The 18,345-nt window shown below is 39.8% G+C and overlaps 2 protein-coding genes across 2 annotated transcripts in view; both read left to right on the top strand.

Annotated features, from left to right (window-relative positions):
* The window catches only part of LOC134535077 (cytochrome P450 4C1-like), a 56,050-nt gene extending 38,341 nt beyond the window's left edge, over window positions 1-17,709 (top strand). The window contains exons 6-13 of the mRNA XM_063373932.1: window positions 911-980; window positions 3,662-3,788; window positions 6,328-6,406; window positions 7,679-7,788; window positions 10,296-10,364; window positions 12,761-12,929; window positions 14,214-14,393; window positions 16,884-17,709. Of these exons, the coding sequence (XP_063230002.1) occupies window positions 911-980; window positions 3,662-3,788; window positions 6,328-6,406; window positions 7,679-7,788; window positions 10,296-10,364; window positions 12,761-12,929; window positions 14,214-14,393; window positions 16,884-17,047 (968 nt within the window). The 3' untranslated portion in view covers window positions 17,048-17,709. The remainder of the gene's footprint in view (window positions 1-910; window positions 981-3,661; window positions 3,789-6,327; window positions 6,407-7,678; window positions 7,789-10,295; window positions 10,365-12,760; window positions 12,930-14,213; window positions 14,394-16,883) is intronic.
* LOC134535078 (ATP synthase lipid-binding protein, mitochondrial) overlaps window positions 7,543-18,345 on the top strand; it is a 106,554-nt gene continuing 95,751 nt past the window's right edge. The window contains exon 1 of the mRNA XM_063373937.1: window positions 7,543-7,553. The gene's annotated coding sequence lies outside the window, so the exon portion shown is untranslated. The remainder of the gene's footprint in view (window positions 7,554-18,345) is intronic.

Raw genomic sequence — 18,345 nt, 5'->3', positions numbered from 1 at the left:
GCTAACATAACCGACCACTCTTAATATTTGAATTCATTTTTCCTGCGCAAAAATAAAACAAATCCCGAGGTTGGCCGAAAGTGAATATTCGGGCGTGTTCGGGCAGGGACAGAACTTGATGGACATCTTAGGCTTCTCTAGCAACATGGTGCATGCTACCCCTCCTGCATGGCTAATACCCTGCGTGTTTAGAGCGTATGGGCTTCGGCCTGAGACGCACTTAGTCTCCCTCCCTAACCCGGAACCCTCCCCAACACACTTAGTTTTTAACGTGATAACGTCTTATAACACAATAAACACCGGCCTGCACGCACGAAAAAGCATGACTCATTGTCACGTTCCGCCTGAGCATAGCGTGCAAGAACCGGCCAACCACCGTGCGATAAAATCTTCTATAATATCAAACAGGTTAAGACGGACTTTTTGAAAGCAGCAATTTAAAAAAAAAAATTGATATGACGTTATCGCGTATAATTATCGTCCGTAAATCGACTTTACAGACAACCCCCTTTTTGGTTGGATTCGAATCAACCTGAACTACCATCATCACATGCAGTAATAACTCAAAAGTATTTATCCCTTTTTAGCAAAAATAAATAAATTAAAAATAATAATACCTGCCTAGTTAAACCATGAAAATTTGGTATCATTATATATATATTTTTTTTATTATTAAATAAATATTTGTTTGTCGGTTTGTTCCGAGTATCGCGGGGGAAAAAAAACTACTGGACAGATTTTTGATGAAATTTTTTTTTTTTTGTGTGTTTTAAAAAGCTTGTGGTAACAATTACAAAATCTTGTGTGTGTTTCATCTCGCTGGGATGTCGGGAGCCGGAAGATGTATAACCTCCAAAACCCCAGCGTGTTTTAATTGTTTGTTTTTGTTCCTTCCCCTGTTTGCCCACAGAGACGGCCATGAGAACCAGCGTGAACGCGATGGACGACCAGGACGGAGAGTACGTGCGCGCGACGAGGAGGTAAGTCGAGTCCCCGTGCTGCCCCCCCCCCCACCCCTCCCCGCCATCGTCAATTATTCAGTCACGCGCTACATTATAATTGCATGGTTATTTCCTTATACCAACACTCTTTTCAGAATGCTATTTAACCTGGAAATACAGGGTATAATTATGGTTACTATTTTTTGTAAGTCCAAACTAAGCTTTATTTATAAAATATTCGTTTTTTTTTTTTTTTAGTTTGTAAAAAAAATTATAATAGTTAAACATTTAAAAATGAACAGGGCTGGGCCCTGGACACAGGGGTCCACCAAGCCCCGCCCTTGTGGGGGCCATGGTCGTGACGTCATGAGTCGCGGTCGAGGAGGGGAACGAGACAGGCAGGGGATTAATGGCGGTCCTACCTTTGAATATATATACTGTATAGAAGTCGCGAGTGGATAGGATTTACTCTACGTTTTTCAGGAGCGCATGATGAGCAGCTTGGGAACTTCACCGCTGCAGTGCGCTGCCGTAACGCCCTGTATCGTCTTAGGTTGTTATTTGCACGTTAGAGCGCAGCGCTGTCGCCCGCTGTCATTCCCCGCAACCCCCCAATCAATCATTCACTGCAGCTCGAGTTCGTTCAACGGGAGGGGGAAGGGGTGTTTGAAGAGTTCGACACTTGTCCGCTAGGGACCACCACAAGTCGATGCCCTAGAGATGTGTGGCGATTGCGGCGGTGAATTAACCAACTACCTCAAAACCGTATTAGAAATTTTAACCTGGGCTGGCGACTTCTATACAGTATACATATTCAAAGGTCCTACACAGGAGTCCTTACCCCTCCCACCTCCACCCTCTCCACCAAACCATTTATAACTCCCATAGAACAAAAAAAAATTAAAAACTGGAGGGACAACCGAATGAACCCTTCTCCATCTCCACACCTGGAATTATGGAATTGGTACGTGGCATTTGGCAGGCTCGACCCCGTGAATGAGTGAAACCACGGTGCTGCCATCTGTGGCGGATGACGAGAACCTATCGTTCACAAAGCCAAAGGGTAAATAAATTTACAGTATTAACTATTTTACTAATTTTTAACCTAGATTGGCAGTATCTTAGAAAAATCCCTTGTCGAAAATCAGGTCAAAATCCGGGGGTTTAGGATTTTTTTTATATATATTTTTCGCTTTTATCACATTTTACAGACTTTTTAACTTTTCGACGGTGCTACACTTTGGAAGAACTGAAGTCGTGAATCCGGGAGATAATCACAGCCAAACCCCCTAGAAGTGTGACGAAAAATCGGTCTGAGAGCTTTGAAAACTGCCTTCATCAAAGCACCCATGCTGATGGCCCCCATTCGTCCAGATGTTTCAGAACTTAATACAATAAAAAAACGGGGATGTACAGCTTACATAATTGTCTTGTTATTCATACTTAAAATAACTTTTTTTTCATTTGACCTTGGATATTTATAAGATTTAATTGATGCAAAATTAAAAGTAAGTTTAAATTTCCGGGCTTTGTCAAATAATTTTCTTCAATATATTAATTTAACACTAACGTTATCATGCTATACGTGTGTTTCATCCATTGAACCTTATGTCTATGAATATAGCACGTGAAATAAAAAATGTACTCGCATGCAAAACAAATCATGTATGGTGTGTTTATTGCTGTTGGAAGTCCTGGAGTGGTGAGGGGCACACTAATCACAATTCCCGCCATTGGTGAAGTGAAGCCTGTCATGGTTAAGGGAAAAGGGGAGGGGGGCTGCTGACTAAACGTATTGTGGGTCGTGAGGTCATCAAAGAGGAGACCCGACAAGTTGCACATCACAGTCAAGGGGGCACAAGAAAGACTGGCTCTGGGCTACGATGTCATCCCAGCCATGGCTCCCACAAGGGTGGGGCTATGTGGACCCCTGGGTCCATGGACCTCGCCCAGCCCTGTTTATTTTTAAATTTTTAACTATTATAATTTTTAAAAAACTAGAAAAACATATTGAATATTTTATAAATAAAGCTTAGTTTGGACTTATAAAATATTAAGCATTATTATACCCTGTATTCTCAGGTTAAATAACAGTTTAAAAAGAGTGTAGGTAAGAAAAAAAACTATGCAATTGTAATGTAGCACGTGACTTTAAAAATGTGGAGGTGGGAGGGGCGTATCCAATTCTGGGTCCGGGGCCAGTAATCGAATGTGGGGGTCGTGAACCCAGCGTTTAGCCTGGAGTGCTTTCGAGGCCCGCGGGATGCGAACAGAAGCTTACTGTGGCCCGGGCAACAACGGGCACTGCAGCTAGTTCATTGTAGAATCCACGCATTAAAGTTGGTGTGTTTCAGACGTTTTATCAGTAGAGACCGGAAAAATTCGCGAATTCATTTCGCGATAGGCTAAAATACAAATCGTTATACCTCAGTGCTGCCTCTGTTATTGGTTCACAACTCACCTGGATGACTCTGGGCCAAATGAGAAACACCCGACCAAAGCTTTATCGAATCACAGGCTGCTACGCTGGGGACGTCTCACAAGAACGGCAGCCAATGAGTGGGTGGCATTTGACCGGGTGTACGTAGAACTATGGAGTTCATCCTACAGGTCATTGAACCCGCGAATTTTTCCGGTCTCTATTTATCAGGTTTGTGCTGCGTGCGCACAGTTGTCGTGTTGTTCACATGGTAAGTGTGTGCTGCGGCTGTTCTTTGCAGCATGTCCGCAGTGGTGATGAACAGGTCCCTTTTGCCCTGGCTTCAGCCCGACTTCCTGTTCTCCATGGCGACGCAGTGTTCGGCGCAGAGCAAGGCGCTGAAGGTCCTCCATGGCTTCACGAACCAGGCAAGGCTCAACAGCCTTCAGTTCGATTTTGATGTGACAACGTCTAATAAATCGATGAACGCCGGCTGCACGCACGAAAATAATGACTCATTGTCCCGTTACGCTCATTGTCTCGTTACGCTCATTGTCCCGTTACGCTCATTGTCCCGTTACGCTCATTGTCCCGTTACGCTCATTGTACCGTTACGCTCATTGTACGCTTGCGCCGCATCTATCTCTCTTCCACTCGATTGGAACAACCATCGATTTGACTTTTTCGAGGCACATTAAACTTGAAACACTCCCATTCGTTTCCTACTTTTCCTATCATCGTCCTATCCTTAACAGAATAACACAGATTGGAATAAGTTAAATAGCAAACATGTATAAAAGTTATTGTTAAAATAATCTCTTCGTTAAAGTAATGAACATATTTGAATTAATGAGTGCAAATAAAAGTAAATTTGTCAATTAAATTGTAGATTTCATTTCACTCCTTCTTTGTATCCATACAAAATAGTGATAATTCAATAAAAATGATTCAATTTTATTCATAAAAGTACGCAATAATTTCATCAATGTTTTGTTATGACGTTGTCACGTTAAACTATCGTGCGTAACCTGACTTTACAGACTACCATTTTTTTTTTTTTTCCATTCGCTCGTATCGCACTCAAATACCAGGAGTCATTGTGCCGGTTTTTATGTGTTTCGACCAGATCTCCCCCACGCGTTGTCCTCATCCAGTTTCACACTCAGGTGGCAGGAAAAATATGTATATACAGTACACTCCCGATTATCCGCGAAATTAAGTGGCAGGGCCACCGCGGATAGTGAAAATGGCGGATAATCCGCAAAAGAGCTGAAAATGGGAAACAAAAAAAAGAAGCTCTAATTTCAACTTAAAAATCTAAAAAATGCATGTACAGTAAAAGTTACAATTAACAGTAAAAAAAAATTTAAATGATGCTAAAAATTTTAGTATTTTACTGAATAATTAACATACAATGCATTTCAGTAATGCAAACATAAAAGTGCTCGGTACTCGCTTCCTAGCAAGGATGCTACTGTACTGTACGTACTCAGAGACTTCATTAGACACTGCGTGAGTTCCGAGAAGGCCTGCGGCGTTTTACTGTATACTGCACACAATACACTCGTCAGTAGAGTTCAAATTTGCTGACTTGTAATAAAATACAGATTTACATAAGTGATGTATTTTTTCGTTGCATGCGCGAATAATCCGCACCGTGGATCATCCGCCCGCGGATAATAGGGAGTTTACTGTATGTATGTATGTATGTGTGTATATATATAATTTTCGCTCGCCTAATTGCCTAAAAATTGTCAGGACATGGCATGCTGTGACGTTAGTTGAAGCAAATATCGTAATACGACAATATGGGGAACCGTGGCCAATTATCATTGGCCATTCGCTGGACAGGAACAAACGGCTTCACGTAGAGTCCATGCGGTGATTGGCAACCCCTGGCGCCCACAAGTCGCTTATCCAGGGAAGAACACGCAGGAATGCTTTACAGGCCTATCACTAAGAACACAAGGCATGCAAAAATTAATGGAAAAAATAAGAAAATGCCATATGCCAGAATAGTAAATATTTTTAACCACGTAAAATATGGCGACAAGTAGCTTGGCTTCTGGGTTGTAGCCGCGTCCTTGGCGAATAATTCACCGACTTTTCGGTCAACATTGCAGTCGCCATCATCAGGGAGCAGTTACTGCTACTTCAGACAATAGACGTGAAAACCTGCGAAATTTTTTGACATGCCAATGTATTTATTTTATTTTTTTTAATTGATTGCAGTTAAATGTAAATTAAATTTCCTTTTAAAAAAGTTACGTGTAGACTACTACATTTCTGAATTTTCGTAAAGTACAATACACTTCAAGAAAACCAATGAGCTTGTAGTTCAAAATTTTTCCCTTTTTTTTTTAGTTAAGAGAAATAATTTGTAAACAACAATCATGTGTATAAAAACTGAAAAATAATTGCTAATTTTATAAAAATCGTTATGATTATTGTAATTGTTGAATCGCTAGTTCCATTATAAATTTATATCCAATTTCTAGTATGAATTTTGCCACATATATGTTAGTAATTAAATTCGTATGAGATAATTCTTGTACAGGTAACTGTTAAGTGTAAACATATACTTATTTATTCATTGAATTATAGAACTTTTAATTTTACGAATAAAATAGGTTCAAACAAAAATAAATTAACTTTTTTAAATAATATAAAATTGATAAAATGATTTGATACATATTTTAATACTGTAAAATGTTTACTATCTACGTTTTAAAACATTTAAATCAAATTGTTATGATTGTAAACATTTATTAAATAAAATTTGCATGTTTCATAGTCCTTGTAGCAGACATAGAAGGAGGACTAAATTTTTTCGTACTTAATGTCTATGTACGGTGTAAAAATACCTTTCTATTAACAGTCGGAATCACTCATTAATATTAACAACTGACAAACTTATATTTTCGTTTGAGACAGTGATACATTTTTTTTTTGTATTTCTATTTCAAGGTACTTAATCGTAGAAAGTCCGAGTTTGCAACATCCGGAGCAGACAAATGTAGTGCAGCCGAAGAAAACCAAGATCTAGGTGAGTTTTACCACATCCACTACACGTCCATGCCACCTTCACTTGTTCACACCCGTGAACACGTAAACGTCGCTCTTCTGGATTTTTTTTTATTAATTTGAAATTTTTATGCGATCTAAAAAGCCCAATCTTTCACTAGGTTCTTTCTGTCACTATCTGAATCCAATCATCCGTCACTCGAAATGACTGACATTAAGTTCTCAATTTTATATTTTTTTATATTACGTCGCAAAAACTGACGCTTTATATACATATTTTTAAACATAATCCTAGGAAAAAAACTTTAAAAGCCAAAAGTAACGGTAAAATCTCTATATTTGATCATTCAAACTTGGCGCCTGTAACGTCCGTAACGTCTGGACGTGAGCAAACACTCCCAAATGAACTTAGCGTGTGATTCCTGAGCCGAAGAGATCCGATAATGCCCGAGGCGGTATTCACAGATTTCAAGGGCTAGACCGTCCAGTTATGTCAGCAGTGTTTATTGATAATGCTGATGGACGTTGATGATTAGAGGCAAGTATTTTCGCGAAAGCTCGTTAGACTTCAATAAGGTATGCCCAGTGAATGTCCTTATCATTGGCGGCGGTCTGCAAGATCAGTCATCCAGAATACGTTTTCTACATGCCCCTACTTATGAGCGTTGGAGCGAGATGCTAAGCAGCGCCCTGCACGAGGCTAGATAAAGAAGAACAGAGCAATGTGCGAGGTTACAAGGAGAACATCACCCTATGAGAGACTATAAGAGGAGTAGCGCCCAATGTAAGGCTAGAAGGAGAGCAGCACTCTCTGTAAGGCTAGAAGGAGAGCAGCACTCTCTGCGAGGCTAGAAGGAGAGCAAACCCTCTGCGAGGCTAGAAGGAGAGCAGAACCCTGTGCGAGGCTAGAAGGAGAGCAGCATCCTCTGCGAGGCTAGAAGGAGAGCAGAACCCTCTGCGAGGCTAGAAGGAGAGCAGAACTCTGAGAGGCTAGTTTAAGGCTAGAAGGAGAGCAGCACTCTCTGTAAGGCTAGAAGGAGAGCAGCACCCTGTGCGAGACTAGAAGTAGAGCAGCACTTCGTGTAAGGCTAGAAGGAGAGCATCACTCTATGTGAGGCTAGAATAAAGAGTAGCACTCTCAGAGAGGCTAGATCGTAATCCTAGTGCAAGTTGTCATGCAGTATGAAATTAGTTTTCTCACTGTTGTACGAATGTGAATTGTATATATAATAATTTTATAGCACATATAATGTATTGTAATTGTTTATTAACACATGTATTTTATGGTTTCCAGGTGTGAAAACGCGCAAAGCCTTTATAGATATGCTCTTAGAAGCCAACAGCAAAGGTGCTCAGATGTCTGATGAAGACTTGCAGGAAGAAGTGGATACATTTATGTTCGAGGTGAGATAATGACAGAGTTCTTTTGTTTAGCCTTGTTTAGAAATATGTTGTAATACTCTCTCTTTTACTTAAATTACTATTTGTAAATTTATTTAAAATTATTTAATCAAGAATGGCAGTGATAATAATTTAATATTCCTGTGTTTTTTTCGCTTTAACCACTTCACTGTAGCTATCCTAACAAATCTTTGTAATGTTAATTTCTCGGTTAAGTTCTGAATGCAGGTTTGTATACAGTATAATGTATTTATTTTTTTGTTTTTTACTACAAATTTTAGAAGCTATTTTTTAAAGTAGTTTATTTAACATTTTTATTCATTGCTATACATACTGTAAACTAATTTATGCCATGGTACTAGATATTTGTCACGATAACCATAAAAACGTGTACCTGGATTCATCTTGTGACAATCATTCTTATCCAAAAGCGCACAAAATTAGTTTGCCTCACACTTATCCCAATCGTAAAAAAAATTTTAGGACAAGATGTTTCATATTTTAACGTCTTATTTGCCAAAAGAAAAATTTTTAGAAAGGTTCCTAAAGTGTTTAGAACAGCTTTGATGCACTATAGAGATCACTAGGTAAAATAATAGGACATCAGCCATTACATTTGTATGCAGCTTGAACACTTATAACTACATAAACAGTAATTTTTAGCCACTTTCAAGTGGGTGCCCCGCCAAGAATCCCTTAAGTTAAGTGGGATTGGACACCGCCATTTTGAATATTTATTCAAAAAAATATTTGCGTGTCAAGACATAAATCATGTTTCCCAGACCACCTGTTCCTTGTTGCCACCACATATTTACTAACAAACTCTAGTCTGTAGGCGCCGCGAGGAAATAACTTAATATTTCGTGATAATCACAACAGTTCACGAGGGCTGACTTCAAACAAGTGGGCCAGAGCTAAGTCCGGTGTCATCTCGACCCAAAAATTTCAACACGGAGGAACACGAAAAATTTTGAAATTGTTAAAAATGGCAAGGTCTAATCCCTGTTGAAGATTTGTGCAAGAGTGGTTTCAAAATAGGTCTGTTAACCGTGAAGGTCCCCAGCCAGTAGGGTGAGAGTCGCAGCACTAGTCCACTCTGGGACGAAGAAGGGCGTAAGTCGAGTTGTCCGTGACAGCAGGGAGACCATAACCTGCTCTAGGACATAGTGAACGTGACAGGGCAGTAGCCAAGATTTGTGAAGGAGGAAAGAGGGGCATCCCAGTATAACCGCTATATATTTGTGTATGTAAGTTTTCTTCACGACTTAATTACAAAGGAAAATTTATTGTCACACTAAAATATTTTGTAAAAGTAGACTTTTAGAACTCCAATGTTCACTCGTAGAAATTTAAGTAATTATTTTGTTCGACAGAAGAAAACGGAATGTTTTATATTTGTTTTTAATACTTTGTTCTTAAGTCAATTGTTTGAGGATTTCATTACACGTCATAAATATATAAATGCTTTAATGTTATTAGATGCACGAAATACACACATGCAAGTTTGTACAAAAGACATGCTTAGAGTAACACGTATGCAAACCAGCATAATTCCTGCCGCTCGAATGTATGAGGCAAGTCGGATTATATTGGGGAGAAAACACATTATTGTAGGCCACTAAGGGTTACAAACAATGCTTCGGTAGTGTATAAATGGCGATCTGGCACCAGGCTTTTAGCTGTGGATTTATGATTCTTGAGAATTCAAAATGGCGGATCCAAGATGGCCACCGTGACGTCACAAATCCAAGATGGCGGTCGGAGGAAAAAAAATTAAACAATCATCAATCCACAGCCTAGAAGTCTAGCGCCGGATCACCATTTATACACTACTTGCTTCAAAAATAATTTCTCTGTAACCTTATGTAGCCAGGTTGCTGTATTCTTCTTATTGAAGTGAAACTTCTAATGCGACTTCCAACAAGGTTGCGTTAAACGTTTAACGCTACCATGGAGGGGGTATGAAAGCACTGTTGCGTTAAACGTTCAACGCTCCTAGGGAGGGGGAATAGAAAGAGACAGAGCGAGAGTGAATGCGTGGCACTCGAACGCATACGCGTAGTATACCTGCGCGTGGTATTCTTGCTATGCAGCGAAGTAAACAGTCGTCGTGAAAACCAAAGGGGGAACTACCATTGATGCAGTTTATGCAAGAAATATTGAAAAAATAGAACTCAAACATTTCATATCTTACTTTAGTTATCATAATCCGATTGTAAATGTTATAGATTTGGATATTTCTCCACTCGAAAATGGTAATTAAAAGATGCGATCAATTGTGAATTGTAAGCAATGTTAATAAAGTTTGTCTTAAAGAAACGATATGATTTCACTAAAAATCAATTTCTACCCCTTCCTATTTTCATTTCCACATTACGAAGTTTCACTTCTTCCGCGCGGAGGGACTCCACACACTATTTTTCTGTCTTTGTTTTTGTTTTTTAATGCTTGAAGGGAGGGGTCCGGCCCCTGTATGTGATTATAGACGCGTGTTCGTGGCTTGTTCGCAGGGTCACGACACCACTGGGTCGGCCATCGGATTCGCGCTGTCCTCTCTGGCGTTGAACCCGCACGTGCAGGTGAGTGCTTCGCCGTCCCTTTTTTTTTATTTTTTTTCGGGCGGAGATTATTTGCGCGTCGCGCAGATGTTACACGTGCCGAGGTGTTCCTCGAAGAAGTGCAGCCAACCTTAAGGGGGTGCCTCCCATTTCAGGTGTTGATTTTATATTTATATTAATCACTATTCAACTTTTAGACTTTTTCAATCGTTTAACTTTCACGAAATGAAAAATATAAACAGCGCATACTTTTTTGCATAATTAGCTGCCAAAGTTACATTTTTATCATTTTTGGGTTGTACAAATAAGGAGAATTTAATTTATTGCAGAACTGAAGCTTTTTAGGTTTAACTCCAATGCCACTGGCTACTTCATGATATGGTTTGCATTTCTATCACAAAAACTCATTTCATGTTTCTTGGCTGTAAAAATCGTAAAAAATTTGAGAATTATGAAATGCCAGGTAAAATGAATTAATATTTTCTGAAAGAAATTCAAACCATTTCTTGAAGTAGTCAGTGGCATTGCAGTTAAACCTAAAAAGTTTCAGTTCTGCAATAAATTAAATTCTCCTTATTTGTACAACCCAAAAACGTTAAAATTTTAACTTTGGCAGCTAATTATGCAAAACGTATGCGCCGTATATATTTTTCATTTCGTGAAAGTTAAACAATTGAAAAAGTCTAAAAGTTCATCAGTGATTAATATAAATATAAAATCATGACCTGAAATGGAAGGCACCCTCAACTCCTTCGGTCGGCGGAACCAGTTTCCGTGCGAAGCTCAGTCGCGGACACCCTGCAGTTCTCGCTCTTCTTCTCTCGCCGGTCGATAGCCAGCAACAGAAGATGCAGTGCAGACATGGACGTAGAAGTTACAAGTCTGACAAGACGTTTACATTTTTCCACGAAACACGACTGTATCTGCACGATGACATCGTTTATTTGTGTCACCCAGTGCCAGTGAGGGTTGATACGTGGTGAGAGGTTTTCGGTGTGGTGGGGGAAGGGGGCAGGGGCTTTATTTAGATGGTTCATGAAGTTCACGACGTTCATGACAACGATCAAATATTTTCGATAATCGTTGCGATTTTAAAATTTACACTTATTTTACACTGAATTATTACTGTGATTTTAAATGAACACTTTTTTTATATAGAAAAATACAGTCTTGTACATTGTCATCGGTTATGTGGTTCAGTTATTTAATCAACAAACAAAAAACTTGCACTTGAAGTCTGTCTTAACCAAGGAAACATTTAGAGAAAATATGTTACGTATTTCAGATTATAGATTATATAACCAATAGTCAATAGTGGAAGTACTATTATTTTTGACTACGTTAAGTGCAAAACAACCACATGTACCACTAGGTCTCTGTTACAATTCTGTGACTGGTAGGGCCCAGCTATCTGTTTTGTGATTGGTTAGCACCAAACTCTGAACTAGAATATAAAAAGCCCTATACCTACTATCACCCTTTCTCCTCCCCCGATACAGTAGTTCATTTTTGTACCAACTTTCTGTTTTGTGATTGGTTAGTCCCACACTCTGAACTGCAATATAAATGCCAATATAAATGCCCAATACTTTCATCTTCCCTGATACAGCAGTTCATTGTTGGTCCAACTTGCTTTTCTGTAATTGGTTAGCCCCACACTCTGAACTGTAATATAAAGGCCCATACTATCACCCTTTCTCCTCCCCTGATACAGTAGTGTATTGTTGGTCCAACTTTCTGTTTTGTGATTGGTTAGCTCCACACGCTTAACTGGAACATCCTATCACTAGAGACCGGAAAAATTCGCGAATTCATTTCGCGATAGGCCAAAATACAAATCGCTATACCTTAGTGCTGCCTCTGCTATTGGCTCACAACTCACCTGGATGACTCTGGACCAATGATAAACACCCAACCAAAACTTTATCGAATCACAGGCTGCTTCGCTGGAACGTCTCACAAGACAGCAGCCAATGAGTGGGTGGCATTTTGACCGAGTGTACGTAGAACTATGGAGTTCATCCTATAGGTCATTGAACCCGCGAATTTTTCCGGTCCCTTACTATCACTAGGGACCGGAAAAATTCGCGGATTCAATGACTTCTAGGATAGTCTCCATTATCCTCTGCATTTCTCAAGTTAACACGCGTGTTCATTGGGTACTAAATTGTGAGGCGTCTCCACTGGGTAGCTTGTGATTCGACGCTTCTTTGGTCGATAGTCTCTCATTGGCTCAGAGAGTTCCAGTTAAATTGCGAGCCAATAGCAGAACCAGCAGAAATGTACACAAGTTTGAATTTCAACATATAACGAAATGAATCCGCGAATTTTTCCGGTCCCTACCTATCACCCTTTCCCCTCCCCCCGATACAGCAGAGCCTGGATGGGGGATGACAGGATGCTCGTCTCTTCGGCAGGACAAGCTGCACAAGGAGTTGCAGGAGATATTCGGGGACTCGGAGAGAGACGCCACTTCAGAGGACGTGAGGCAGATGAAGTACCTGGAGATGGTGGTGAAGGAGACGCTGCGTCTGTTCCCCAGCGTGCCGCTCTACGGCAGGCACCTGCTCAAGGACACGGTGGTCGGTGAGTCGCCGCCTCTGCCTCCCTGGGTCGCAACACATGTGAGCTCACGCGGCAGAGGCCTGGTTGGTCTGTCGACAGTGTTGGTGAACAACCTATGTGGTGGTCAGTGTTCCTACACAAACACGTGTTGCTCTGAAAGTGACGTCTGGGAAAAGGGCCATGGCATTTTACTAAGAAAACAAAAGGACGTGTGTAACACAGTACTAGCTGCTGCTCCAGGGCCATGCAGTCCGGAAAACTACTCAGGGCCTCACGCCTAGCAGGGCCCTCCATATATAAGGGCATCGCACCTACCAGGCCCTTTGCAGGCTATCTCGCCTAGCAAGGCCCCGTGCCTAGCAGGCCAGCACATCTGCGAGCGTACGCTATCTGTCTGCGTTCATCACAGTCGGGTGTATTTGACCTCCGCGCCGCTTCGTTGTTTACTACTTGGAATTTTTGAACTTGTTTTTCTCTGTGTGCATTTTAATAATTTAAAGCAACAATAAATCTAAACCAAAATTACTCTCATTACATAATAAAATTAATGTTCAGTGATTTTATTTAAGTTTTATACACATTATTTGGTTTTTTCACATAAAATGATAGTGCAACGACAATCATGTCAATATTATTTTAATTATTTCATCTTTATAACCTTTGTTATCACACATGTATTCCTCGCCATTTTAAATATAAGGTGTGACTGAAACAGACGACTTTACTGTTTTACGCTAGGTACGATTTTCATTGACTAATTGCATCCAATATCCAACATATTTTAGAACCAATCCTATATGCAAAATATTTTATGGAAAATCATGTCATCCAATTTTTCAAACAAAAAGTATGTGTGGGTGATGTTTTGGTGACGTCATAACCCTCCATTTTTATGTCACACAACATACTGGTTGGTGTTGGAAGTGGAATGTTTAACACTGTGACAGAGTTTTAAGACAGTGACAAAATATTTTTTTTCAAATTTGAAACTGTGTCAGCAGAAAAAAGTAATTAGGTTAAAGATACACAATTAATACATTTTTTAGTTTCCGCAATGCCACTGTTAAAAAAAGTTATTAGTATCTCCAGTGATATGGGGTCTTGTTCTGATATGTTTAATGTAATAGGCCTATGCATTACAGTTGGAGATATTTTATATATTTATAATAATATAAGAGACCAAAAATCAAGAAAATAAAACATTTTCAAAGATTTGGATGTTTTTGCAACGAAACTGTTCGAAACACAAAACCACAGACTGTCGGCTCTGTACTGCGTACGAGTGAGCACGTGTGTTTGCGGCAGGAGACCACGTGTTCCCGCGGGGCGCCAGTGTCATCGTGGGCACAATCCTGATGCACCGGGACCCGGAGCTGTACCCGGAGCCCCTCCGGTTCGACCCGGAGCGCTTCCTCCCGGAGAACTGCCAGCGGCGGCACCCTTACGCCTACCTGCCGTTCAGCGCCGGGCCACGCAACTGCGTGGGTGAGCGCTCTCGACCGCCATCTTGAGACGCTCAGTTCTGTGCTCTCTACTCAGTTTTACAGTCAGTTGTATGCCACAATTTGTAGCTGATGTTTGAATCAAATACGACGATCATTCTGAATTACAGTATTTGCCGTGGTCCCCCGCTAGACATTATTTTTGTTAGTTCCCACGGATGGGTGATGCATGCAGCTGTACTTCTTTAGTTCCATTTTTTTTAAATATATATATTATAAATACGAGGGCATATCAATAACTAACGCACATGTTATTTTTTTAAGTGGGAAAATTATTAGTAAGAATTAAATTATTTACTTAAAAAGGAACTAAAGGTCGTTACTGACTGGGCACAATGCCCGATCTTGTGATTACACGTACCGATAGCATTCGTCAGGAGCAACGAGCTGTGTAAAGTAGAAAGAAAGTTGGAGGGATCCATTCGGAGATGGTGGAAGTGTTCATTAAAGACTGTGTTGACCATACCAATTTGTTTGGCTTATTTCGTGAAAATTTGCAAGGATATGTTTGGGAAGTTTTGAAGCTCTCGTCATACTTCTGGGACCTGGTACCATTCGATTTACAACTGTCCGGACCCTTCTAGAAGTTCCTCAGTGCTAATAAGTGTGACTCTGATGATAAACTCGAAACGGGCTCTTCTCGCAGCCGACATAGTGACACGAGACTGAGATTTTCAAACTCATCCATCGTTGGGACAATGGCCTCAACATGCGTGGAAGCTATGTGGAAAAGTAATTAATGGGTAATACTTTCACTTGTTTCATATTGCTTCAATTTCTTTTTTGGCCTTTTAACAATTTTTTTCTCTACTTCATGATATGCCCTCGTATACTATAATCAGCATAATACCAAACATTCGCCATGAAAGGTTGTTTTCAAAAAAACCCTCCTTAGCACTCACCTTCGGTGTGTTTCCACCACATGCCCAAGAGCACAGTGATGTGATTCTCTGTCTTGAAGAGTGCATCAAGCCAGGCAAAACTATACTATGTCGTTGCAAATACACACATGTTTGATTGGTTTTATTAATTTTGTTGTTTCATCTCATTACCAGTGAGACCATCATACCCGAGCAAACACTGTGCAGTTCATGAAAACTAGAGAGCAGTCGGCCAAGCCCTAATGTCAGAAACCATCCCAAATCTACCCGGAATCACTTCGGAAACCCGTGAGAAACAGACCTCAGTACGGATGAACAAGGATTCGAACTAGGGACCTCACTAATGAAAGCCATTGCGCCAACTAGCTTGGAGCAATGCAGAAGTTCTGCAATCGCACTCAATTCCCCCATAACCTTTCCAGTTACAAAAAAAAAAATTTAATCAATGAACGATACTGTATTTACTTACAGAAGGGTTTGCCCCTGAATGTGAGTCAAATCTATAATTTTGGGCAAAAGAAATCCTTCGTATTCACCATGAGGTTCGCCCTCTAATATGAATCGCACCGTAAATCTGTCTCCCAGTAGAATACTAATTAAGTATGTGTGGTCTATGTCTCAGCTTATTGCCGCGTTAGAAACATGACACTAGTTATGCGTCTTTCCCCATTTTTTAAGCTTTATGGCGTAAAAATACAATTTTTTAATACACATGTTCCCCTACCCCCTTTAATGTAACTTTTTTTTATCCCTTCTCCTTCAAGAGAAAAGACAGCATACTGTTCTATTTTTGTTATTTCCTCCTATAAAAAAAGACTGCCCATTTCCTAAGATTTTTCATGGAATGTGGCAGTAGAAAGCATGGAAAGTCTCACGCCAAAAAACAATGTTTGAATGAAGCTGCGTCACAAAAACCTGACGATATCAACATGATGATTTCTTATGGCGGACATTTATAAGGATGAGAGAGGAAGGGAGAACCATAAACACTGCTGCATTGCCACACGCACTCACTCACTCACTCACTCACTCACAACCCCCTCTCCTCTTTTTCAGTCTCTGACTGGTTTATTCTTATATTTCCCCCTATTGTTCAGCAGGCAGCCACGTCATTTACCAGCGGCGGATGGGTAGCGTTCCCACACCACAGGCGGCAGACATCGCAGTTCTCGATGCTTTACACGCTCTGCTCAGCTATTTTAAATAACAATTTATAATTACTTGCAACATATTTAGTAAAAACCAACACAGGCTGGTTATTTAAGCACATATCCGACCACAAAGTGCAATGTTAATTTTTTTTTTCCCTAAAATGGAAAAATTCGCATAAAGATCGCAGTACATTTTACTAGACAAAAATCTGCATAAAATGTGCTACCAATGTGCGGGTGAATACAGTAATGCACATAAGATTCGTACTCTTAAGTGGAAATAATTTGTAACATCATTGTAGCCTAATTTTTTTTACTATTTTATGTATTGCGTCGACGTTATTTCAGTAGGTTGATGCATTTCAGCGGGTCTCCACCTGATCCATTGTTGTTTGCTCTGTGCTCCCTCCGAGGTGACGGTGTGTGGCGACTGCCCTGCAGGTCAGAAGTTCGCGATGCTGGAGCTGAAGGTGTGTCTGTCACGAGTGCTGCGCAGCTACCGCCTGGTGGCTGGCAGCACAACCAACTGCCTGGACGAGCTGTTGCCCGAGCTCGTGCTCAAGAACAGGAAGGGCATCAACGTCAGGATTGAAGCGAGGCGGTGAACACCGTTCCCCGTCTATGAATATCACCTCAAGACTGGCATTTGAACAATTGCAGAAGTACCCACGTGATCTGCTTTAACACCGTGTAGTTTCAAAAATCGGGCTTTACGACCAAAAGGTGATTTTTGGTGTTTTTTTAATTGTGCATTCACATATTTTAATTCTTCTGTACCTGCAATCATCAGTAGCAGGACTGACTGACATCTGAATGCACCAATTGTAACTTCGGCACTCTTAAATTGAAAAAAAAAAAAAAAACTGTGATACTCATAGAAACTAGACAGACACGAAACTTGTTTTTCAATGACTCACTATCCCCACCAGTTGTCTTATTAGACTTATATTTGCTGTGATATTAAGTTTTTTTTTTTTTTTTTTGTTCAGCTGGTATTCATTCTTTCGAGATTTGTTACATTCGAATCGGAATGATTATTATTCAAGAGAATTTCTTAACACTGTTTAAAACCCTGTATGTTTCATCCAATTAATAAAAGTTTTTTTTTTAAAATAATATAAATGAAAATAGAGAACTTACACTAAATGCTTATACGGTATCACTTTTATAATATCAATACACAGTTATTATTTTACAATTAATGAGATATGAGTTGGTATAATATACTTTATTATTTGTATAGATACATACTTAAATAAAAATATTTAAAATTTGGTGTTAAGTCATTTAAACATTCTTCCTTGCACTTCCACTAGGTCCTCTGAGCCATTCTAATGTACTTTTCACATATGGTAGGTACCTATCTAATAATATGAGTGTATTGAATTCATAGATAATGGTAAAAGCTTACTATGTTCAATATATAACTAACAATTGTCATTTTTCATCCTAAAAATGAGATTCATCAGCCACTTAGTAAAAACAATATGTTTGCATTTACTTAAAAATTTCTCAGATTGTTAGCCACACTTAATATGACATTTGGTATCAGAGCATGATCTTCAGATTTATACTCAATTATAATTAAAGGTACGTAACACTTGTGACTGTAACTGTTTATGCGCCTCACTTTTACTGCGTCATCTGATAAATCATTTATGGTCATTTTCCGAATTCGATTTTCAAAGGATGGTAGGTGGCTAAAGCTTCCTCGTGTTTATTAAAATTAAGGCGGTATTCCGAAACGTTCGGGTAAGGTTAAGAATAAGCAGTGCCTTTTGGGATACAGCGATAACCTAACTCGTGGGTCGATTTCCAGTACTATATACAAACCGAATCCCAATGAGGGAACAAATCGAACATCTTTTTAATAATCAGTGCCTGCGCGAATCTATAAACTGGT

Source organism: Bacillus rossius, chromosome 8 (genome assembly GCF_032445375.1).
Source record: "Bacillus rossius redtenbacheri isolate Brsri chromosome 8, Brsri_v3, whole genome shotgun sequence".
Taxonomy (NCBI): domain Eukaryota; kingdom Metazoa; phylum Arthropoda; class Insecta; order Phasmatodea; family Bacillidae; genus Bacillus; species Bacillus rossius.
The sequence above is the reverse complement of the archived record's forward strand: the minus strand, read 5'-3'. Positions and strand labels throughout refer to the sequence as shown.